Source organism: Scyliorhinus torazame, chromosome 13, assembly GCF_047496885.1.
Source record: "Scyliorhinus torazame isolate Kashiwa2021f chromosome 13, sScyTor2.1, whole genome shotgun sequence".
Classification (NCBI taxonomy): Eukaryota; Metazoa; Chordata; class Chondrichthyes; order Carcharhiniformes; family Scyliorhinidae; genus Scyliorhinus; species Scyliorhinus torazame.
In genome coordinates this window covers 130880636-130898443 of record NC_092719.1, presented here as the reverse complement: position 1 = coordinate 130898443, position 17808 = coordinate 130880636, and the positions used below count along the sequence as shown (strand labels likewise).

Genomic DNA, 17808 nt, shown 5'->3' with positions numbered 1-17808 from the left:
ATCCCTTGGACCTGGGGCATCCAGGTGAGGCGGAGAATCCTGCTGCCCAGGCATCCGGTTCGGCCTGGTCAAAGTTTATATAGTTTGCTACCCGGGCGAATAGGCATCCATGACCTCACCCTTCCTTGACCCCAGGGCCCTCCATTCCCCCATTGCTCTCCCCCCCCCCGCCCCCCCCTCAACATCCGTTCCCCCCCCCCCCACTCCCACCACCACCACCATCCTCAACGTCCCCTGCCATTCGACACACGCTGTCCACACACCCCTGGTCGCAACGGCGGGCAAGTAATATTACCAGGACTGGGTGCTGGTCCCCTCACTGCAGCACACACCTACCCTCTGGTCACGGAAATGTCCCCGGTGCTGGGGCCCAGTCCTTGGGTGTTTGGATGTTGGCCCCTGTGTCAGTGGCGTTGCCTCCCGCAGTGTTCAGGCACAGTGTCCAAGTATCATGGTCTGACTGGGATACTAGGCAATAACCCCCACCTGCTACACGGTATCCCTACCCACGGGAATCCACTTGGGATCTGTGAAGTGCTCACTTAACGATTGCCAATTCCTAATTAGTAATAGCCTCCAGTCGGGATGTGCCAGAGACCTTCTCGGTCATTGGGAGTTATCGGTGGTCGGAGGGGCGGACAGGCAGGGGCTGGTGTTGACCCCTCAACGGGAACACACGATCCAGGGAGTGGCATGGCGGACCAGCGGGCGCTGGGACACTCATCTCTCCCCACTCGAGGCCATAGGCGGGCACCTCCCCCAGCTCTATCTGTATCTCCGCCAATACCAATAGTGGGCCAACCTGAATGACACCAGCCACCTGGGGGCACCCCCACGTCCCCTCCGAGCACCGGAGCAGGAACCCCAGTGCCTGCAGGGTCATTGCCCGGGATCGAAGATGGCTACTAACCTCCTCGGATCCCCACTGCAGCCCTTCCACCAGCTTCACGTTTTTAAAAAGGTCTGCATTTCAGCGCCCGCATGACCACTTGCTGGGGAGGCAGTTAGATCACAGAGGGCCATTAGGTAGGGTGTCATGTGAGAGTATCTTTAAGAAATGGGTGTTTATAAATGGGTGTATATATAAATATCTGTAGTGAGAGTACCTTTAAGAAATGGGTGTTTATTACTGCAGTGATGTCAGAGAGTGGGTGGAGCTGGGCTGTCTATCGGCTTTTTAATTTTGTTTTAGGCTGTTTGCTCCAGGGTGTGTTTTAGTTTCGTTTTCAGTGTTGGGGCTGAAGACAGACCAAGCAGCTGTACTGCTTTTCTCTCAGTCATCAAAAGACTATCTCTTGATCATTTGGTGAATTCAGAATTATAAATGTTCTCAGTAGTGAATGTAAACTGTCATGAGAGTACCTTTAAGAAATGGATGTTTAAGCAATGTACCTTTAAGAAAACAGTGATGTCAGAGAGTGGTAGGAGCTGAGCTCAGTTCAGCCATTTTGAAGTTTCGGTTTGGAAAAGTGCCTGGCTGGTTTTGCTGAGAGCAGTTTAAAAGTGCCTGGCTGTTTTGCTGTGAGCTGCTTAAAAGGAGAAAGCCAGTTTGAGACAGCAGCTTGAGAAGTTCTGGTTTGCTGTGAGTTGCTTGAAGGGAGAAAGCCAGTTTGAAAAAGCAGCTTGTGTGTGTCTGTGTGTTTCCAGAGAGCTGCAGGAAGAAAAGCAAGGTGCTGGAGCTGAAGTCAACCAAGCTGATATATCTCTGCCATTTCAAAGGAAATATCTATACTCTGTGACCTGGTGTGTTACTTTTTTGGAGGTTTGAAGCCTTTTGGATGTTTGAAGGAACATTTTGAGGAATTATTTAGTGGTGTATTATTTTCAGGGTTATCTTTGAAGTAAGGGGTGTTAAGGGATCCAATGTTTATTTAAAAGGTTAAGATGAGTTCATAGAATAAACATTGTTTTGTGTTTAAAAACCACGTGTCCATAATTGTAATATCGCACCTGGGGAACAAGCCGTGTGCTTCAAAAGCAACAATCCATTAAAGGGAGAGGTTGGTTGAACTCCAGGATACATTTGGGGTTCTGAAAATGCCTCGCCCATAACAAAACCTAATGTGCTTCTGCTAAAAGGTGTTTATTTTGTCTTCTGGATGTTGTTTGGGAAGTTATTAAGGATTACTTAGTGTTGTATTCTTTGGGGGTTGTATTTGAATTAATGGTTGCTAAGATGTTCACTGTATGTTTTAAAATGGTTAACTCGAGTTCATAGAATAAACATTGTTTTGCTTTCAAAAATACTTTTCCATTTGTGCTGTACCACATCTGTAGAGTGGGCCGTGTGCTCCCCATACCACAATCTATTAAAAATTGTGGGTCAGGTGAACTCCATGATACACTTTGGGATTTTCTAAACCCTGGCCCATAACAAGGGTGTCGCTTCCATTAGTTGTATAGAGATTGGCCTGAAGTGATGATTATTGGTTTCTCACCATGCGCTGGCAGGTTCCTGATTTCACCAACGGAGGCGGGCCGTTCAACGATCACAAACCGATCAACGCCCGGCGCAGTTCTCGTTTTTGGCCTCTCCCGCATTCTAACGGCTTTGTCTTAAGCGCAAGATGGCCATTAAATCAAGCCCATAATATGTGACAGAAGCCAAGTTAAACCGGCCCGAAAAAAAGTATATAATGCAATATTGTCATAAGGTGCTGTTCCCAGCAAGCAGGGCGCCCAACAGGAACAGAATCCATCACCTTGTGGACCACAATTTATTGGGTTGTGCTTTAACGGAATTAATTTTAAAACAATTTCAGCAATCAACCAGGTTTCTGTGAACAATTTCACAGCAAAAGAGTGGATGCTAAATTATTCAAATATGCCCTGGGTGTAGTAGATGTGGGCTGGAATTCTCTGTCCATTCAAGCCAGCGGGATTCTCCGTTCCTGTTGCAGTTTTGGCTGAACACCAAATTCTCCATTCTTGCTGGCAGTGGTGGCCGGCGATCTCGCTTCGGGGAATCCCGCCCTTAATAAATCGGACAGTCTCATTGTTGTAAAACTGATATAGACTCTGAGGTTAGAACACCTTGCTGGAATAGTGCTATAGTATTCAACATTTAACCAATACTTGGAGTGCTTCACTGACCCATGGATAAAATATGAAGGGCTGGATTTTCCGCACGCCGACGCCGAATACGTGGTCGGTGCCGGGGCGGCGAATCCATTTCCCCGCACGGAATCAGGACCGGCGCCGGTTCCCCGATTCTGCGGGCCCCTAAAAGCACGGCCTAGCACTTACCTGGGGCCATTGTTAGAGGCCATTCACTGCCCCCGACCGGCCAAAGTCTCGACGGCATGGATCTAATGTGGTCCTGCTGGTCGGGATACTAACGTGGCGGCAGAGGACTTAGTCAGGGTCAGGGTCAGGTGCGCGGCCGATCGGGGGGTCTATTTTTAAGGTCCAGCTCCATGGTCCGAGTCCGCCATGGAGCACGACGCGGCTGCTGGCAGCTGCCTCCGATCCGGAAGTGCGGGGTCCCGGATCTGCAGCAAAAGCTGCTTGATTTACGTGGGGTCCCTCGAAGCCCATACAGGGCTAGTGTCATGTGAGAGTACCTTTAAGAAATAAGTGTTTAAGAAATGTATCTTTAAGAAATGGGTGTTTATCAGTGATGTCAGAGTGTGGGTGGAGCTGGGCTATCTGTCGGCTTTTTACTTACGGTTTTGAGCAGGCTGTTATAGAGTGAGTTTTTGGTTTTGTTTTCAGTGTTGGAGCTGAAGCCAGACAAAGCAGGTGTGCTGTTGATCTTTCTGCCATGAAAGACGATCTCTTGATCATTTGGTGAATTCAGAATTATAAATGTTTTCAGTAGTGAATGTAATCCTGCTGTGCTTCTGTTAAAAGGTGTTTATTTTGTCTTCTGGATGTTGTTTGGGAAGTTATTAAAGATTATTTAGTGTTGTAAGGGCGCTAAGCCCTTCCGCGGCGGCTGGCACGGCGCCAACCCCGCCGGCGCCGGCCTAGCCCCTGAAGGTGCGGAAGATTCCGCACTTCTGGGCGGCCCGACGCCAGAGTGGTTCACACCACTCCTCGGCGCCAGTACGTCCTGCCCCGCCGGGTAGGGGAGAATCCCACCCCACATTTTTGACGCCAATTGGGGACATAATCCCAAAAACAGAGAATCCAGCCCAAAATGTCTCATCAGTCAACATACCTCATATACTCAGCATAAAACTGATCCACTTATTATAAACTACAAAATTTCTCAATTAGCCTCATCCACCCAGTGTGTAAAACATGCACCTTCTTTAACAATGCAGCTGCTACATACAGCAGTGGTTCTGTTACACACCTGTCAATGTGATCAGTTATATAGCGAATAATGGAGAGAGCCTTGAGGGAGATATCAAATTCCAGCTCTTGACTCTGCTTCTGTAATTCCTTTATGAAACAAAATGCAAGCACATAACATTTTAACCATACACGTACCACAGTTTCTCATTGAAGCTGAAACTCCCACAAAAATTGCAGGAATGGCTGAAATTTAAGAAAAATGGTTTTGCATTGTTCAGAGTTTATCCGAACTCCAGAAATACTATGCTGCATCTGTAATTGTTGCAGTTTAAAGTACACGTTGGGGGGAAAATCTGCGACAAAGCTTCATTTTCTTGATCAAATTTCATTAGATAATTACAATGATTAACAATAATTATATTAGTATAAGTAATAGTTATAGTTTAAAAGCTCTTAACCTGCAGAGCTTTTACATTCTCTATTAAGTGGCAAGAGAGTGGTGCAGACCTATACCCACTAGCTTTACTTAGTCATGTGCCAAAAGTTCTGATTAGAGCAGTTAGAGGGCCAACAGATGGTTTTAGTTCTGTTATTTAATACGGCACGAAGATTGCAATCCTGAATGATTTTGGAAGTGAGAGTTTTACTCTTTTAAATTTTTGCATGTTGACAACACACTTGCAGGATTCAAGCTTGCCTTTGGAACCGTCAATGTGTGGAGGAATCTGGTAGCAACGTGCTGTAAATTTGGACTCGGCAGATGCATTTGAAAAAGGATGAGAAAGGGCCCTGATTCCAGTGAGGAATAAGGGAGATATGTTTGTAAAAGATTCAAGATTGGAATTCTCCCAAACTCTCCCATGGTGGGGCGGGGCCATATTAAGAATTAAGAAAAATTAAGATTAAAAAGAGTAAAAACAGTGAGTTGATTAGAGGGAGACATCAGGAGAAATGATGAGGGGTGAATTCGCTTATCAGTGGAAAACAAGTATTTTACATATGTGATTAGAGAAAACAATGAGACTGTAGAGGTGGTAACTTCAAAATGGGAAGATAAGTTAATGGACAAGTACCTACCAAAAGCCATCTCCACAGAGTGAATGACATCAACGGACAGAACCAGCATAACTGTCAAACCCTAAAAAGGGAGCGAGACAGCTAACATCTGGGGCTGGATTCTCTGCCCCCCCCCCCCCCCGATGCCGAAATCGAGTTCGGCAATGGGGTGGAGAACCTGGTTTGGCTCGCCGAAATCAGAAGCAGCGCCGGTTTTTAACCCCCCCCCCCCGGCACACCGTGCCGAGTATCTACCGTCTCAGGCCATTGCCTGAGGCCCGTCCCACGATGCTCTGTCCCCGACTGGCCGAATTCCCGACGGCGTGGACCTCTCATGGTCCCACCGTCCTGGACCCTCGCATGGTGGCTGCGGATTCAATCTGGGGCCGCCACAGTCGGGGAAGGGCCGATTGGCGGGTGGGGGGGCTTCATTCGGGGCTGGGGGCAATGTGTGCGGGCGGTCCAGGGCGCGCGAGCGGCCGATGCGGGTCACTATTTTGCTGGTCCAGGTCCGCCATGGAGCACGGCGCGGCCGCTGGAGGCCGCCGGCGTGTGCATGCGCAACCTCTGACCCGGAAGTGATGGGGGCCGTATCGGCAGCTTGAGCTGCAAGCTCTACAGTGGCTGCCTGCTAGCCCCCTGCAAGATGGTGAATCTGTGGCCTTTGGACGCCAATTTTCCTGCCGTAAAAGACCAGGGGCGGGATTCTCTGTGCCTCCGTGCCGAAATCGCGTTCCCCAGGAAAGTCCAGAGTGATTCGCACCTGCTTCCTCGCGGGCGTGGGGACATAGCCCCATTTTCAGAGAATTCCGCCCCACAGTTTTCACGACGACATGGGGACTTAGTCCCAAAAACGGAGAATCCAGCCCCAGAACTACATCAAGTTGCAGATGTAGGAGAGAATCATACCAATGAAAAATGACAAAGTATCAGTTCCGGTGAGAAAAATGGTGCGAATCCTGCTGGTGGCATTGGGGGACATCTCATAGAATTTCGACCCATCAAGCAAAACTTTTTTTCTTCATGGGAATTACGTTGCGCTCTTGGCGGCCTCCCGCTGATTTGCTCGCCTTGGGGAATCTTTATCACTGCCATCAGTGGGGTGCTCCATATCTACACCTCGCCAGCACTTTTTCCAGATCCAATAGAGGGGATTGCAGCCAGAAACCCAGCTCTACAATTATCAGAGGAAGCCCTGACCAGAATACTGATGGAGAATGTGCAAACTTCACATGGACAGTGACCAGGGGCTGGGATCGAACCTGGGTCCTTGGTGCCATGAGGCGGCAGTGCTAACCACTGTGCCATCGTGCTGCCCCATGATGTTAACTCTTGCATGTGCATTGGAGTTCAATGCTTGGGACTGCAACTACTTGATACGAAAACCAAATGAACAAAATTAAAAGAACCGAGGGATACTGCTTGGGACTCCAACTTTTTTGATGAAACCGAATAAACTAAACGGTGGGACAAATTAAAAGGGGCAGACCCTTAAACGGATACTGCCTTAAACAAAAACAAACCACAAATTAACACAAAATATCAAATTAAAATGTGAATATGAGGGTCAATAAAGTGCCCTAGTCTCTGTGGGGCCCAGTTGGCAGGGAAGGCCTTGATGATGTGCTTCGGACTTCCAACTATTTTGATGAAACCAAATTAACTAAATTAAATAAACTGAGGAACAAATTAAAATGGGAAGCCTCTTAAAGTGATACTGCCTTAAACAAAAACAAATCACAGATACAACTTAAAAATCTGATTAAAAGGGTCAATAAAGCACCCCAGTGCCTATGGAGACCAGCGGGCACGGAAGGCCTCAATGGTGTGCTTGGGACTCCAATCAGTGGTACTGATGTCTAAATCGTCAGATCACTTTGGCACAATTGACTAATGAATGAAGGGTGAGGTAACAAATCAGGAAAATGACTTCCTCTTATAGCAGATGAGGCACAGCTGATTAGAAAGAAGCCTGCAATTATCATGCCAAGCACATACCTAGCGGGTACCCTCAATTTCCCAGTTCACATGCTAACACACTAATTCCTGACAGTAAAACTTCCCAGACAAATGGAATTGAAATTCCATACAGCTTAATCCCTTTGTCCTCACAGTGCTGCCTGAGTTTGGGGTTCTACTCACACTGCAGTTGTGCTTCCCCAAGTGAGAGGGTATTCATTTCACATGAGGCAGTGATGTAACCCATTCCTGAGTCGCCCACTCTGCCTTTGCACCCTGGCGTCTCGTGTAACCCCATTCAAGAACCTCACAGTCGCCCCCAGTGCTGAGCCTCTGCATTCACTTCCTCCCACCCACCTTCCAGCTCCTACTAAGGACAGGCTCTTCTCAGCTGCAGCCTGAGCACAAGTCCAGCAAAGAGGACACAGGAAGGGATGCCTACATGTCAGCTTCAAAACCCCCTTAAAGCAAGGGGTACATAAGACCTGCTGGTGACTCCTCCCCCCGAGATTGAGAAAGTGAACCCCAGTCCCAGCTCCTAGGTGAATTTATCTGTGTCCCCCACATCCTCTCCAAGGTGCCCCCTGAGAGATTGAAGACCCTGGAGATTCAGGGTTGTCTGAACGTTCACCTCAGACATCCACCTCGGAGGGTTCACATTTACCTGTTGTAAAAAGAAATTTAATTAATTTATGGGATGTAGGTATTGTATTGCTGGTTCGGCCAACATTTATTGCCCACATCTAATTGCCCTACAGAAGGTGGTGGTGGGTTGCCTTCTTGAACTGCTGCAGTCCTTGAGGTGTAGGTACATCCAATGTGCTGTTTGGGAGGGAGTTCCAGGATTTTGCCCCAGCCACAGTGAAGGAACAGTGATATATATACAAGTTAGGGTGATGACTGACTTGGAAGGGAACATCCAGGTGGTGGAATTCCCAGATAATCGCTGCTCTTGTCCTTCTGGATGGTAGTGGTCGTGGGTTTGGAAGGTGCTGTCTAAGGAACCTTGGTGAGTTACTGCAGTGCATCTTGTAGATGGTATACACGGCTGCCACTGTTCGTCGGTGTTGAACGGTTTGAATGTTTGTAGAAGGAGGAGCAATCATGCGGGCTGCTTTGTCCTGGATGGTATTGAGCTTCTTGAGTTTTGTTAGAGCTGCACTCATCCAGGTAAGAGTATTCCAATACACTCCTGATTTGTGCCTTGTAGATGGTGGATGGGCTTTGGGGGAGTCAGGAGGTGAGTTACTCGCCGTAGGATTCCTGCTCTGGTAGCCGCAGTATTAATATGGCTAGCCCAGTTGTGTTTCTGATCAATGGTAACTCCCAGGATGTTGATTGTGGGGATTCAGCGATGGCAATGCCATTGAATGTCTAAGGATGATGGTTAGATCCTCTCTTGCAGGAGATGGTCATTTCCTGGCACTTGTACGGCGTGAATGTAACTTGCCATTTTTTTTAGCCCAAGCCTGGATATTGTCCAGGTCTTGCTGCATTTGGACACGGACTGCTTCATTATCTGAGGAGTTGCGAATGGTGCTGAACATTGTGCAGCCACCCGCAAACTTCCCATTACTGACCTTATGATTGAAGGTGATCATTGATAAAGTAGCTGAAGATGGTTGGGCCTAGGACACTACCCTGAGCGGCGCCTGCTGAATATTCAGTGAGAGGGGGAAGGTCTGAAGTGAGTGCTCGCTAATGATATGCTAATGGTTCAAAATGGGGATCCTGGACTCCTGAGGCTGTAGAGAATCACGTTTTTCGATTCTCTGGATTTTGAGCCCACGCTGCCTTTCTTAAAATCGCTCCCATAGTCTCCCAAAAGCAGCCTTTCGAATGCCTTTGTTGAACCTGAAGACTATTTCCCAGATATTGCCAACTTATTATAGAATCATAGAATTTACAGTACAGAAGGAGGCCATTCGGCCCATTGAGCCTGCACCGGCCCTTGGAAAGAGCACCCTACTTAAGCCCACACCTCCACCCTTTCCCCGTAACCCAGTAACTCCACCTAACCTTTTTGGACACTAAGGGTAATTTAGTATGGCCAATCCACCTAACCTGCACATCTTTAGGCTGTGGGAGGAAACCGGGGCACCCGAAGGAAACCCACGCACACACGGGAAAAAGTACAAACTCCACACAGTCACCCGAGGCCAGAATTGAACCCAGGTCCCTGAAGCTGTGCTAACCACTGTGCCACCGTGCCGCCCCATGACCTGGTTGTGGTTATTACCTGCTGGATTTAGCTCATAAAGTTACGTGAAAATTGGATGTTGTTTGGGAATAGGGGTGTCCCAGACTTTAGGTAAATGTAGATCGTTGGGGACCAAGGGATAGTTTCATATGTGATAGCCGTCGGTGTATTTCAGTGTCCTAGCGCATTATAGTCCTGCTTGTCGTGTGTTTTGCCTTTCTTTTAAGCTAATATATATTCGTTATTAATTTGTTAATTTATTAATTGTTCACACAACAGTCGGACTGCTGCTCACTGGGTTGAACACCGTTCGTCACATTGTACCGCACCACGGTGGCACAGTAATTAGCACGGGACCAGAGTTCGATTCTGACCTTGCTGGCTGTCTGTGTGGAGTTTGCACATCTCCCTGTGTCTGCGTGTGTTTCCTCCAGGTGCTCTGGTTTCCTCCTACAGTCCAAAGACCTGCTGGACGCACCTGTGGGCGGTGGCCTGTGAGATACCACACAGGTCCCCACTCGAGCCCTGGAATAATCCCGTGGCATAAAATTTCAAGGCTGCAGTGGCTTTGACGGCCACCGGGAGCGGGTGTCCCTCCTCCTCGTGATGCTAAGTCAGCGAGGATATGGCACAGGTGTCGCACCATCTCCTTGTTAAGATGGAGCCTTCTGTGGCACACGCTGTCCATCATTTGTTCGAATCACCAGTGGCACCTGTGCACCCCCGGCCGTCGTGGGACTCCCCCTCTGTGTTCCTCCCTAGCCTGATGGGTGGCCTCAGAGTGTGGGGCGGGTGCGACACATGGGCCACTGCCTCGAGCATCTGCACAAGCTGCTGCTGCCTTCTCCAGTGTCTGGCCGCATTGTGTAGCACCGGCACCACTAAGGCAACCTCTGCGTCCAACATCCTGCCAATATCTGTAAGGCATTGGAAGAGGTATTAGACCGACAACCAGCGGTGTCTCCCATCCCGGGACACTCCATCTACCCATTGATCCCTCCCCGCGCCCCCCCCCCCCCCCCCCCCCCCCCCCCCACCCCAACCACCACCACCCTACCCGGAACACCCACCCCGCGTACTCTAGGCCGCAGCGGGCATCCCTCACAGGGCCCCAGCCCCTGTTCCCTGGACACCCGCTCACATCACCCGGACCGGGCGCTGGCCCCCTCCCCTTGACACTCGCCCACCCTCCGGCCCTGGACATGTATCCCAGAGCTATGTCACATCATGTATGTTCGAATGTTGGCTGCTGTGTGTGTGGTGTTGCCTCCTGCAGTGTTCAGGTACATTGTTCAGGCTTCACGGTCTGATTGGGATGCTAGGCAATGACTCCCACATGCTACATGGCCCACCCATCCACGGGAATACACTTGGCATGTGTGAAGTGCTCACTTAACCACGATTGCCAATTCCCTATTAGCAAGAGCCTTCAGTTACACGGCCAGAGGCCGAGGCAGTCGGTGGGGGTTATCGGTGGTCCTGGGACAGACGGGCAGGGACATATAATGCTACAGCACCAAGGCCAACTTCATGGTTCCCCAGCGACAGGGCTGGAAAATCCTGATCTACATTTCTGCTGAGAGTGTGAGATAATGTATAGATGTGGCCGCAGTTGTGTTAAGAAGTTGAGGGGGGGTACTATTCCTGTAGTTTAGTGTATTTGTTGCCCACTAAATAATGTTTAGTCTATGTTGATTTTAGCGTCTTAAATTCAGTAAATGTCTTAAAATATGACATCTTGTCATGAGACCCTTTGAGTTTAATATCTTTTTTAAAGTTATCAGTCTCTCCAGGGATTGTAACAAAACACACTCGCAATTTGGCCATTGAAATACATTGATATGATTTAATCACACCGGGATGCCGTATCAACAGTGTTTTAGCTCTAAATCACACCTCTAAGGCTGCTGGCGATGATCTGTCCAATTCCTGATTTTCACAGTCACTACTCTGTGCAGCCAGCAGGGTCAGCTTTCGATGGCAGTAATCAACGAGATCCAGCACTGCCTCATCTGCAGAATCACACAGGTCCTGCACGCAAGAAATTAAAAGAAGATATTCCACTAGTGGCGGTTGAAAGATGTGGATGGGTCAGTTACTGCATTAAGCCAAGAATAGGGCTCAGCAGATGATACCACATGTGTTACGTTGCTAAGATTGAACAGATCATGAACATCCCAGATTTGATGCCTTGATAGTGGTGAGTTTGAAAACTCATATTTAAATAAAAACAATTTTGAATAGAAATTAATAATGAAGACAAGTTAGCAAGTACTATTAGTCATGCGTCAAATACTTGATGCATTTGTAAAGTAAATAAAGTCGCCATAGTCACAGATGACCATAGGCTGCTTTCCCCTTTGAAGGAGAGAGCTGACTGGTGGTGATTTAACCTGAGGATCATCCCACCTCAGGCGAGGGGCAAGATTGAGAAGGAATAACCTCAGCCTGTATGGGAATTGAACATATGCTGTTGGCCTTGCTGTGCATCACAAACCAGCTATCCAACCAACTGAGCTAAACCTGCGTCCAGAGACAGGTCCCCCACCCCTATACACAAATGTTAACTCCCTCCCGCTGACAAAGGGAGCACCCCTAACCCGTCATCAAGGAAGGACATCCTCCCCCCACCACGGGAATAACAGGTCACCCCCCCTCCACCCACGCATGAGGGTGACCCCCCCGATTTCCCAAGCCCCGCAGCCCCTCTGCCTGAACCCGCCCGCCCCTTCGTTCAGGCTTTCTAGGAAGGCTCAGGCACTTCAAAAAGGCAGTTGAATTAAAAGCATAGGACTGAGGGAGCAGATGTGAGGAAAGGGAAAGTCCTTGAGGCTTCCTGGTTGAAACTTCAATGAACTGTGTGATCTGCTCATCAACTGTCAGGCAGAAGTTGCACAGTTCAAAGTTCAAAGGCCACTTTGAAGTTTAAACAGTTCACAGACAAGGATGATGATTTTGAACAGAGGGCTGCATGAGATCACTGTGCCAAGAGTGATCTTCAGGTTGCCCAGGGCAAAAGGGACAGTGCAGACACAGGACTCCCATCCTGGGAGAGGGCCCAGAGGTCAACCCCTTACCCCAAATCAAGACCATCCAACCCCTAGATCCCTTGGGGGCCCTCCCTCTGCAGCCTGGCAGTGGCAGAGGGGTACATGAGCAATAGACTTACCTTCAAGCAGCTATTGGATAGGTACATGGATTACGGTAAAATTATATAGTGTAGATTTATTTGTTCTTAAGGGCAGCACGGTAGCATTGTGGATAGCACAATTGCTTCACAGCTCCAGGGTCCCAGGTTCGATTCCGGCTTGGGTCACTGTCTGTGCGGAGTCTGCATGTCCTCCCCGTGTCTGCGTGGGTTTCCTCCAGGTGCTCCGGTTTCCTCCCACAGTCCAAAGATGTGCAGGTTAGGTGAATTGGCCAATGATAAATTGCCCTTAATGTCCAAAATTGCCCTTGGTGTTGGGTGGAGGTGTTGAGTTTAGGTAGGGTGCTCTTTCCAATAGCCGGTGCAGACTCAAAGGGCCGAATGGCCTCCTTCTGCACTATAAATTCAATGATAATCTATGATTAATCTCGGACAAAGGTTCGGCACAACATCGTGGGCCGAAGGGCCTGTTCTGTGCTGTATTTTCTATGTTCTATGTTCCTTGACCCACCTCGGTATTCATCGCTTCAGGACAGCGCTTGTCAATACTTGCACCAAAGCCTGCCCGTGGAGTTCTCACTGGTGGGGGTGGGGGGAGCATAACTGTTGGGTAGCGATTCAGGCTTCCAGTCCATTAATCACATTCGGATGAATGCATATGAGTTGTTTGCATGTTCCCATTGACGCAGGACAAGAAGCCCACTGCAGCTGGCGGGGCAGGACCGGGTTTTGAGACGGGTTTCCAACCTATTTTATTGGCCGATGAGTGATTCTCCGCCCGATCGGGATTCCCGATTTTCAGATTTCCCTGATTTCTTCAGTAGCGGAGATTTGCCCCCAAGATGTATTTTCATTCAGTTAATGAAAATCATCTTAATAATAACAAACTGCCCGCAAGCTGGATGCCTAACGTGGGGGCGTGCTAGGCTACAAAAGTTCAGGTTGATTGACATTTTCATTCAGGCATCCACAGATAACAAAATGGTTCAACTTCAAGGATCATTGGCAAAAAATGGCCACGTTTTCACAAGGGGGTGATTTGTAACGTAAGGTGAATAGGAACATAGGAACAGGAGTTGTAATGAATAGTAACATTTCTGTACAAATTTTGTACAGATTTGAACAAATTGGAGTTCATTATGCTACGAGGTGGAGAGCAAAAAGACAAGTTTGTGTGGGAACCTGGCAAGGTTGACTGATCTGGAAATAATTCAAACTAAAGGGATTATATAGACATATTTTGAATTGTTTGTCCAGTCCATAGCAGGCACTTGGGACTGAGATGATGTGGTCTCATTGGAATCCTGTACAAGTGTGCATTGTACTTTTGGTCAATTGTAATTAATAGCATTGACTTCAGAGACCCATAAAACATTATGGTGCTGAAATTGGTTCAGGCCAAGGGTGTGAAATAGTTTTGCAGTGAAATGGCAGCCAATTGTTCGTCACATGCAGTTTTCTGAAGGTCACAGAACAATATTTCAAACTCTTTTTATAGACTCATTTCCTAGTTTCACTGTTGCTTTTGCTTGGTTTGAAATTAAAAACCTTGGCAATATTTTTCAATTCAATGGAAAATAAAATTAGTCTCATTAAAAATCCTCTGCCAATTTGTGACAAGCCCTTTTTACGCAGTGGGCATAGCTAATTTCACCCCTAACATTACAGCGGGGATTCTGCAGTATGTCTCCCATGTTTCATGTGCATTTTTTGGAAAAAGTATTTTTTGCATTGTGTTTACAGTATGGGAGAAGATAGGAGTACTTTTTGTGAAATATATGCCAATTATTGAACATCCGTGATTCTTTTCATTAGTTTAGAGCACCTAGCTGAAATGTGTAACACACCTACCTGGTGGTAAAAGATAGTTTCTAGAAGGTTAATAATGGTTGCTTCGTGATGAATCTATACAAGAGAAAGGGCACAGTCACAAACTAAGTTCACTCAATATCAGGAATACAGTGCCAACAAGAACTTTCTGTCAGTAAGGAATACCACATGTCCTGCAAACCCTTTTCTGGATGAAGAATTAATTTTTTTTTTTGAAAATCTTTTTATTAGCTTTTCTCATATTTATAAACAGTTGTTACTTATATACATTACATTTTTCTAGCCCGCGTTAATTTGCTTTATTTTACAGAGAGGTTTGTTTTGTCCATCATTTGACTAACTGTACGTACATTTTGCTGCCCTCTGGATCTGTCTATGATAACCCCCCTTCCTCCTCCCCCCACCCCATTGGTTTCAGCACCCTTCCTCTTCTCTTGTGGTTTCCCCATTTTTCTCTCCCCCTCCCCCCCCCCGGGTTGCGCAGTCCTTTGGTTCTTCATCTTTTTTTTCCCTGGCTTACTCCGCGTTGCTGGCCTCGAACAGGTTTTGGAACAGGCCGACGAACTGCCCCCAAGTATCCAGGAAGACTTCCTCTGACCCTCGGATGGCGTACTTAATCTTCTCCAGGTGGAGAAATCTCGAGAGGTCAGCGAGCCAGTCTGCAGCTTTGGGTGGTGCTGCCGATCGCCAGCCGAGCAGGAATCTCCGGCGTGCGGTTAGGGAAGCGAAAGCAAGGGCGTTGGCCCCCTTCCCCATGTGTAGCTCTGGCTGCTCCGATACCCCGAAGATTGCCACTATTGGGCATGGCTTCACCCTCACCCCCACAACCTTGGACATTGCCTCGGAGAAGGCTATCCAGAACCCAGCAGACTTGGGGCAAGCCAAAAACATGTGGGTGTGGTTGGCCGGGCCCCTCTGGCACCGTTCACATTTATCCTCCACCTCCGGGAAGAACCTGCTCATTCAGGTTCTGGTCCAGTGCGCTCTGTGCATCACTTTGAGTTGCATTCGGCATAGCCTTGCGCAGGAGGAGGTGGAGCTCACCCTGTTCAGTGCTTCGCTCCAGAGTCCCCATCCTACCTCTGTCCCCAGTTCATCCTCCCATTTTTGTCTAGCCCCGTCCAGTGGTGTTCGGGCTCTGTCCAGCAGCTGTCCGTATATTTTCCCACTTAGCCCCCCCTTCCCACTGCTTGTGCCTATCAGGTCCTCTAGTAGTGTGCTTTCTGGGGCCCCGGGGTATCCTACTGTCTCTTTGCGGAGGAAGTGCTTTATTTGGAGGTGTCTTAATTCTTGTCCTCTTGCTAGTTTCCACTTCCTCGTCAGTTTGTCCAGTGATGCCAGTCTGCGCCCTACGTAGAAGTCCCCGACCGTCCTGCCTCCATCTTTTGAAGGTGATATCTAGCATGGCTGGGGGAATCTGTGATTGCTGCAGATGGGGGCCATAAGGGACATTTTGGTTATCACGAAGTGCTGTCTCAACTGGGTCCACGTTCTCAGCGTGGCCACTACCACTGGGCTCGTTGTGTACCTTGTTGACAAGGATGGGAGTGCTGCTGTGGCCAGGGCACAGCGGGTTGTTCCTTTACAGGATGCCTCCTCCATTTGTACCCAATCTGTGTCGGGTTCTTGTACCCACCCCCTCACTTTTTCTGCCGTTGCTGCCCAGGTGGTAGTATTGTAGGTTCGGTAGAGCCAGGCCCCCTCTGACTTTCCCTCTTTGCAGTGTCGGTTTGGGAATTAGGATGAAGAATTAATAAAATTGATATCTCAAACATTTATAAATGAGATTTGAGGAGTTGTTCGTGCTGTGTGTCAGCTCATTACAGCTGCAAAGCTGTCAGTCGCCATCTTGTGATGATTGAAACCTTATTTACCGTCAAGGGGTGATACCAGAGTGAAAGCAGATTTAGGATGCATCTCATAGTGGACAGCAAACATAAAACAAGCTCTCTCAGGTTCATAGTTGGTATGAAGAGCTGAATTACACATCATTCATACCAATTTTTATTTTTTCATTAAATTTGGTGATGATGTCATCACGCTACAAGGTTATGCATGACAGGAAATATAAACGTGGAACACAAACTGCCCAATATGTGATACTCAGAAGTGTGAGGTTTCCCAGTATGATGGCGATATCATTGATTCAACTGTGTCGTATGCCAGCTTCAAAACATTATCATAGTGAATGGGGCTTGTCATACTGTAATACTACCATGGTAGAAATATATTCCTAAATTAAACAATATTCTGTGCAAGCCAGATAATGTACAGGAGATAAATAGTAGACATGTGACAATTACTCTAAGGAGTCGCTAGTTTTGGTGTCTGTAGCACAAATGTAGTCCTGCTCTTTAAAAGGAGAAGTGTTAAACCCAATACCATACACATTGGAGGAGTATTTCATGCAGTACTATATGCAGTGTACAGATCTTGTACCCAGTGTTATATAGAGTAGATATGTTGCATCTTAATGACATACAACTTCGAAACATTTTCTTTCATTCATTCTTGGGATATGGGTGCCCCTAGGAAAGCTAAACTTTGATGTTCATCCTTTGTTATCCTTGAGAAGATGGTGTGAGCTTTATTTTGAAGTGGCTCAATATGTGTGGTGGACATGCTCCGACAACGCTGGGTAGGAATTTCAGGATTTTTACAGTGATGATGATATATGTCCAAATGATTTGGATGGGGACTTGAAGGCAATGGTGTTTCCAAACACCCGCTGTCCTGGTCTTCCGAACTGGTGGAGGTTATGTGTTTGAAAGGTGCCGAAGGAGCCTCTGAAATCTGCTACTGTGCATCCTGTATTTGGCTCAAACTGCAGCCATGATACACGAGTAACAGAGGGAGATAAGGTGGCAATCAAACAGATTGTTTTTTCTCGAATGGAACTGATAATCTTGAATGCTGTCCAGACAAAACAAGAGTATTTCTCTGCACTCATGGCTTGTCCCTTATAGGTGACAAAGAGGGTTTGGGGAATCAGGAGGTGTCCCATTCACCACAAAATACCCAGCTGCTGAGCTGTCAAGTAGCCATGGCACTTATTTGTTTACTCATTTACTTTTCGGTGAATATTGACCCCAAGAATGTTGATGGCAGGAGCATTTGGCAATGGAATACACCAAAAGTTTGATGATGAGGATAGATTACTCGATGGGCCTGCGAGGCGAGCAGGTGGAGAGGGAAGGATCGATACTGGGGGAGATTTTCTCGAGGGGCAGTGCAGTGGGGGATTCGGGAAGTGGGGGAGGGGGTTCAATGTTAATAATGGGAAGGGACGGGTCAGGCTCGTGGGGCAGGGCCCGGTGGTATGATGATGGTGGATAAGAAGAGGGGAGGGTGAGAGACCCCCAGTTAGGATAGT

At 47.8% G+C, this 17808-nt stretch overlaps 1 protein-coding gene across 3 annotated transcripts in view; it reads right to left on the bottom strand.

Annotated features, from left to right (window-relative positions):
* The window catches only part of zmynd10 (zinc finger, MYND-type containing 10), a 113021-nt gene that overhangs the window by 57618 nt on the left and 37595 nt on the right, over window positions 1–17808 (bottom strand). For 2 of the 3 annotated variants that reach the window (XM_072472151.1, XM_072472152.1), the window contains exons 4-6: window positions 14457–14510; window positions 11354–11488; window positions 4301–4389 (exon numbers count right to left, since the gene is read on the bottom strand). In XM_072472151.1, the coding sequence (XP_072328252.1) occupies window positions 4301–4389; window positions 11354–11488; window positions 14457–14510 (278 nt within the window). The remainder of the gene's footprint in view (window positions 1–4300; window positions 4390–11353; window positions 11489–14456; window positions 14511–17808) is intronic. The other variant, XM_072472153.1, reaches the window with a different exon arrangement.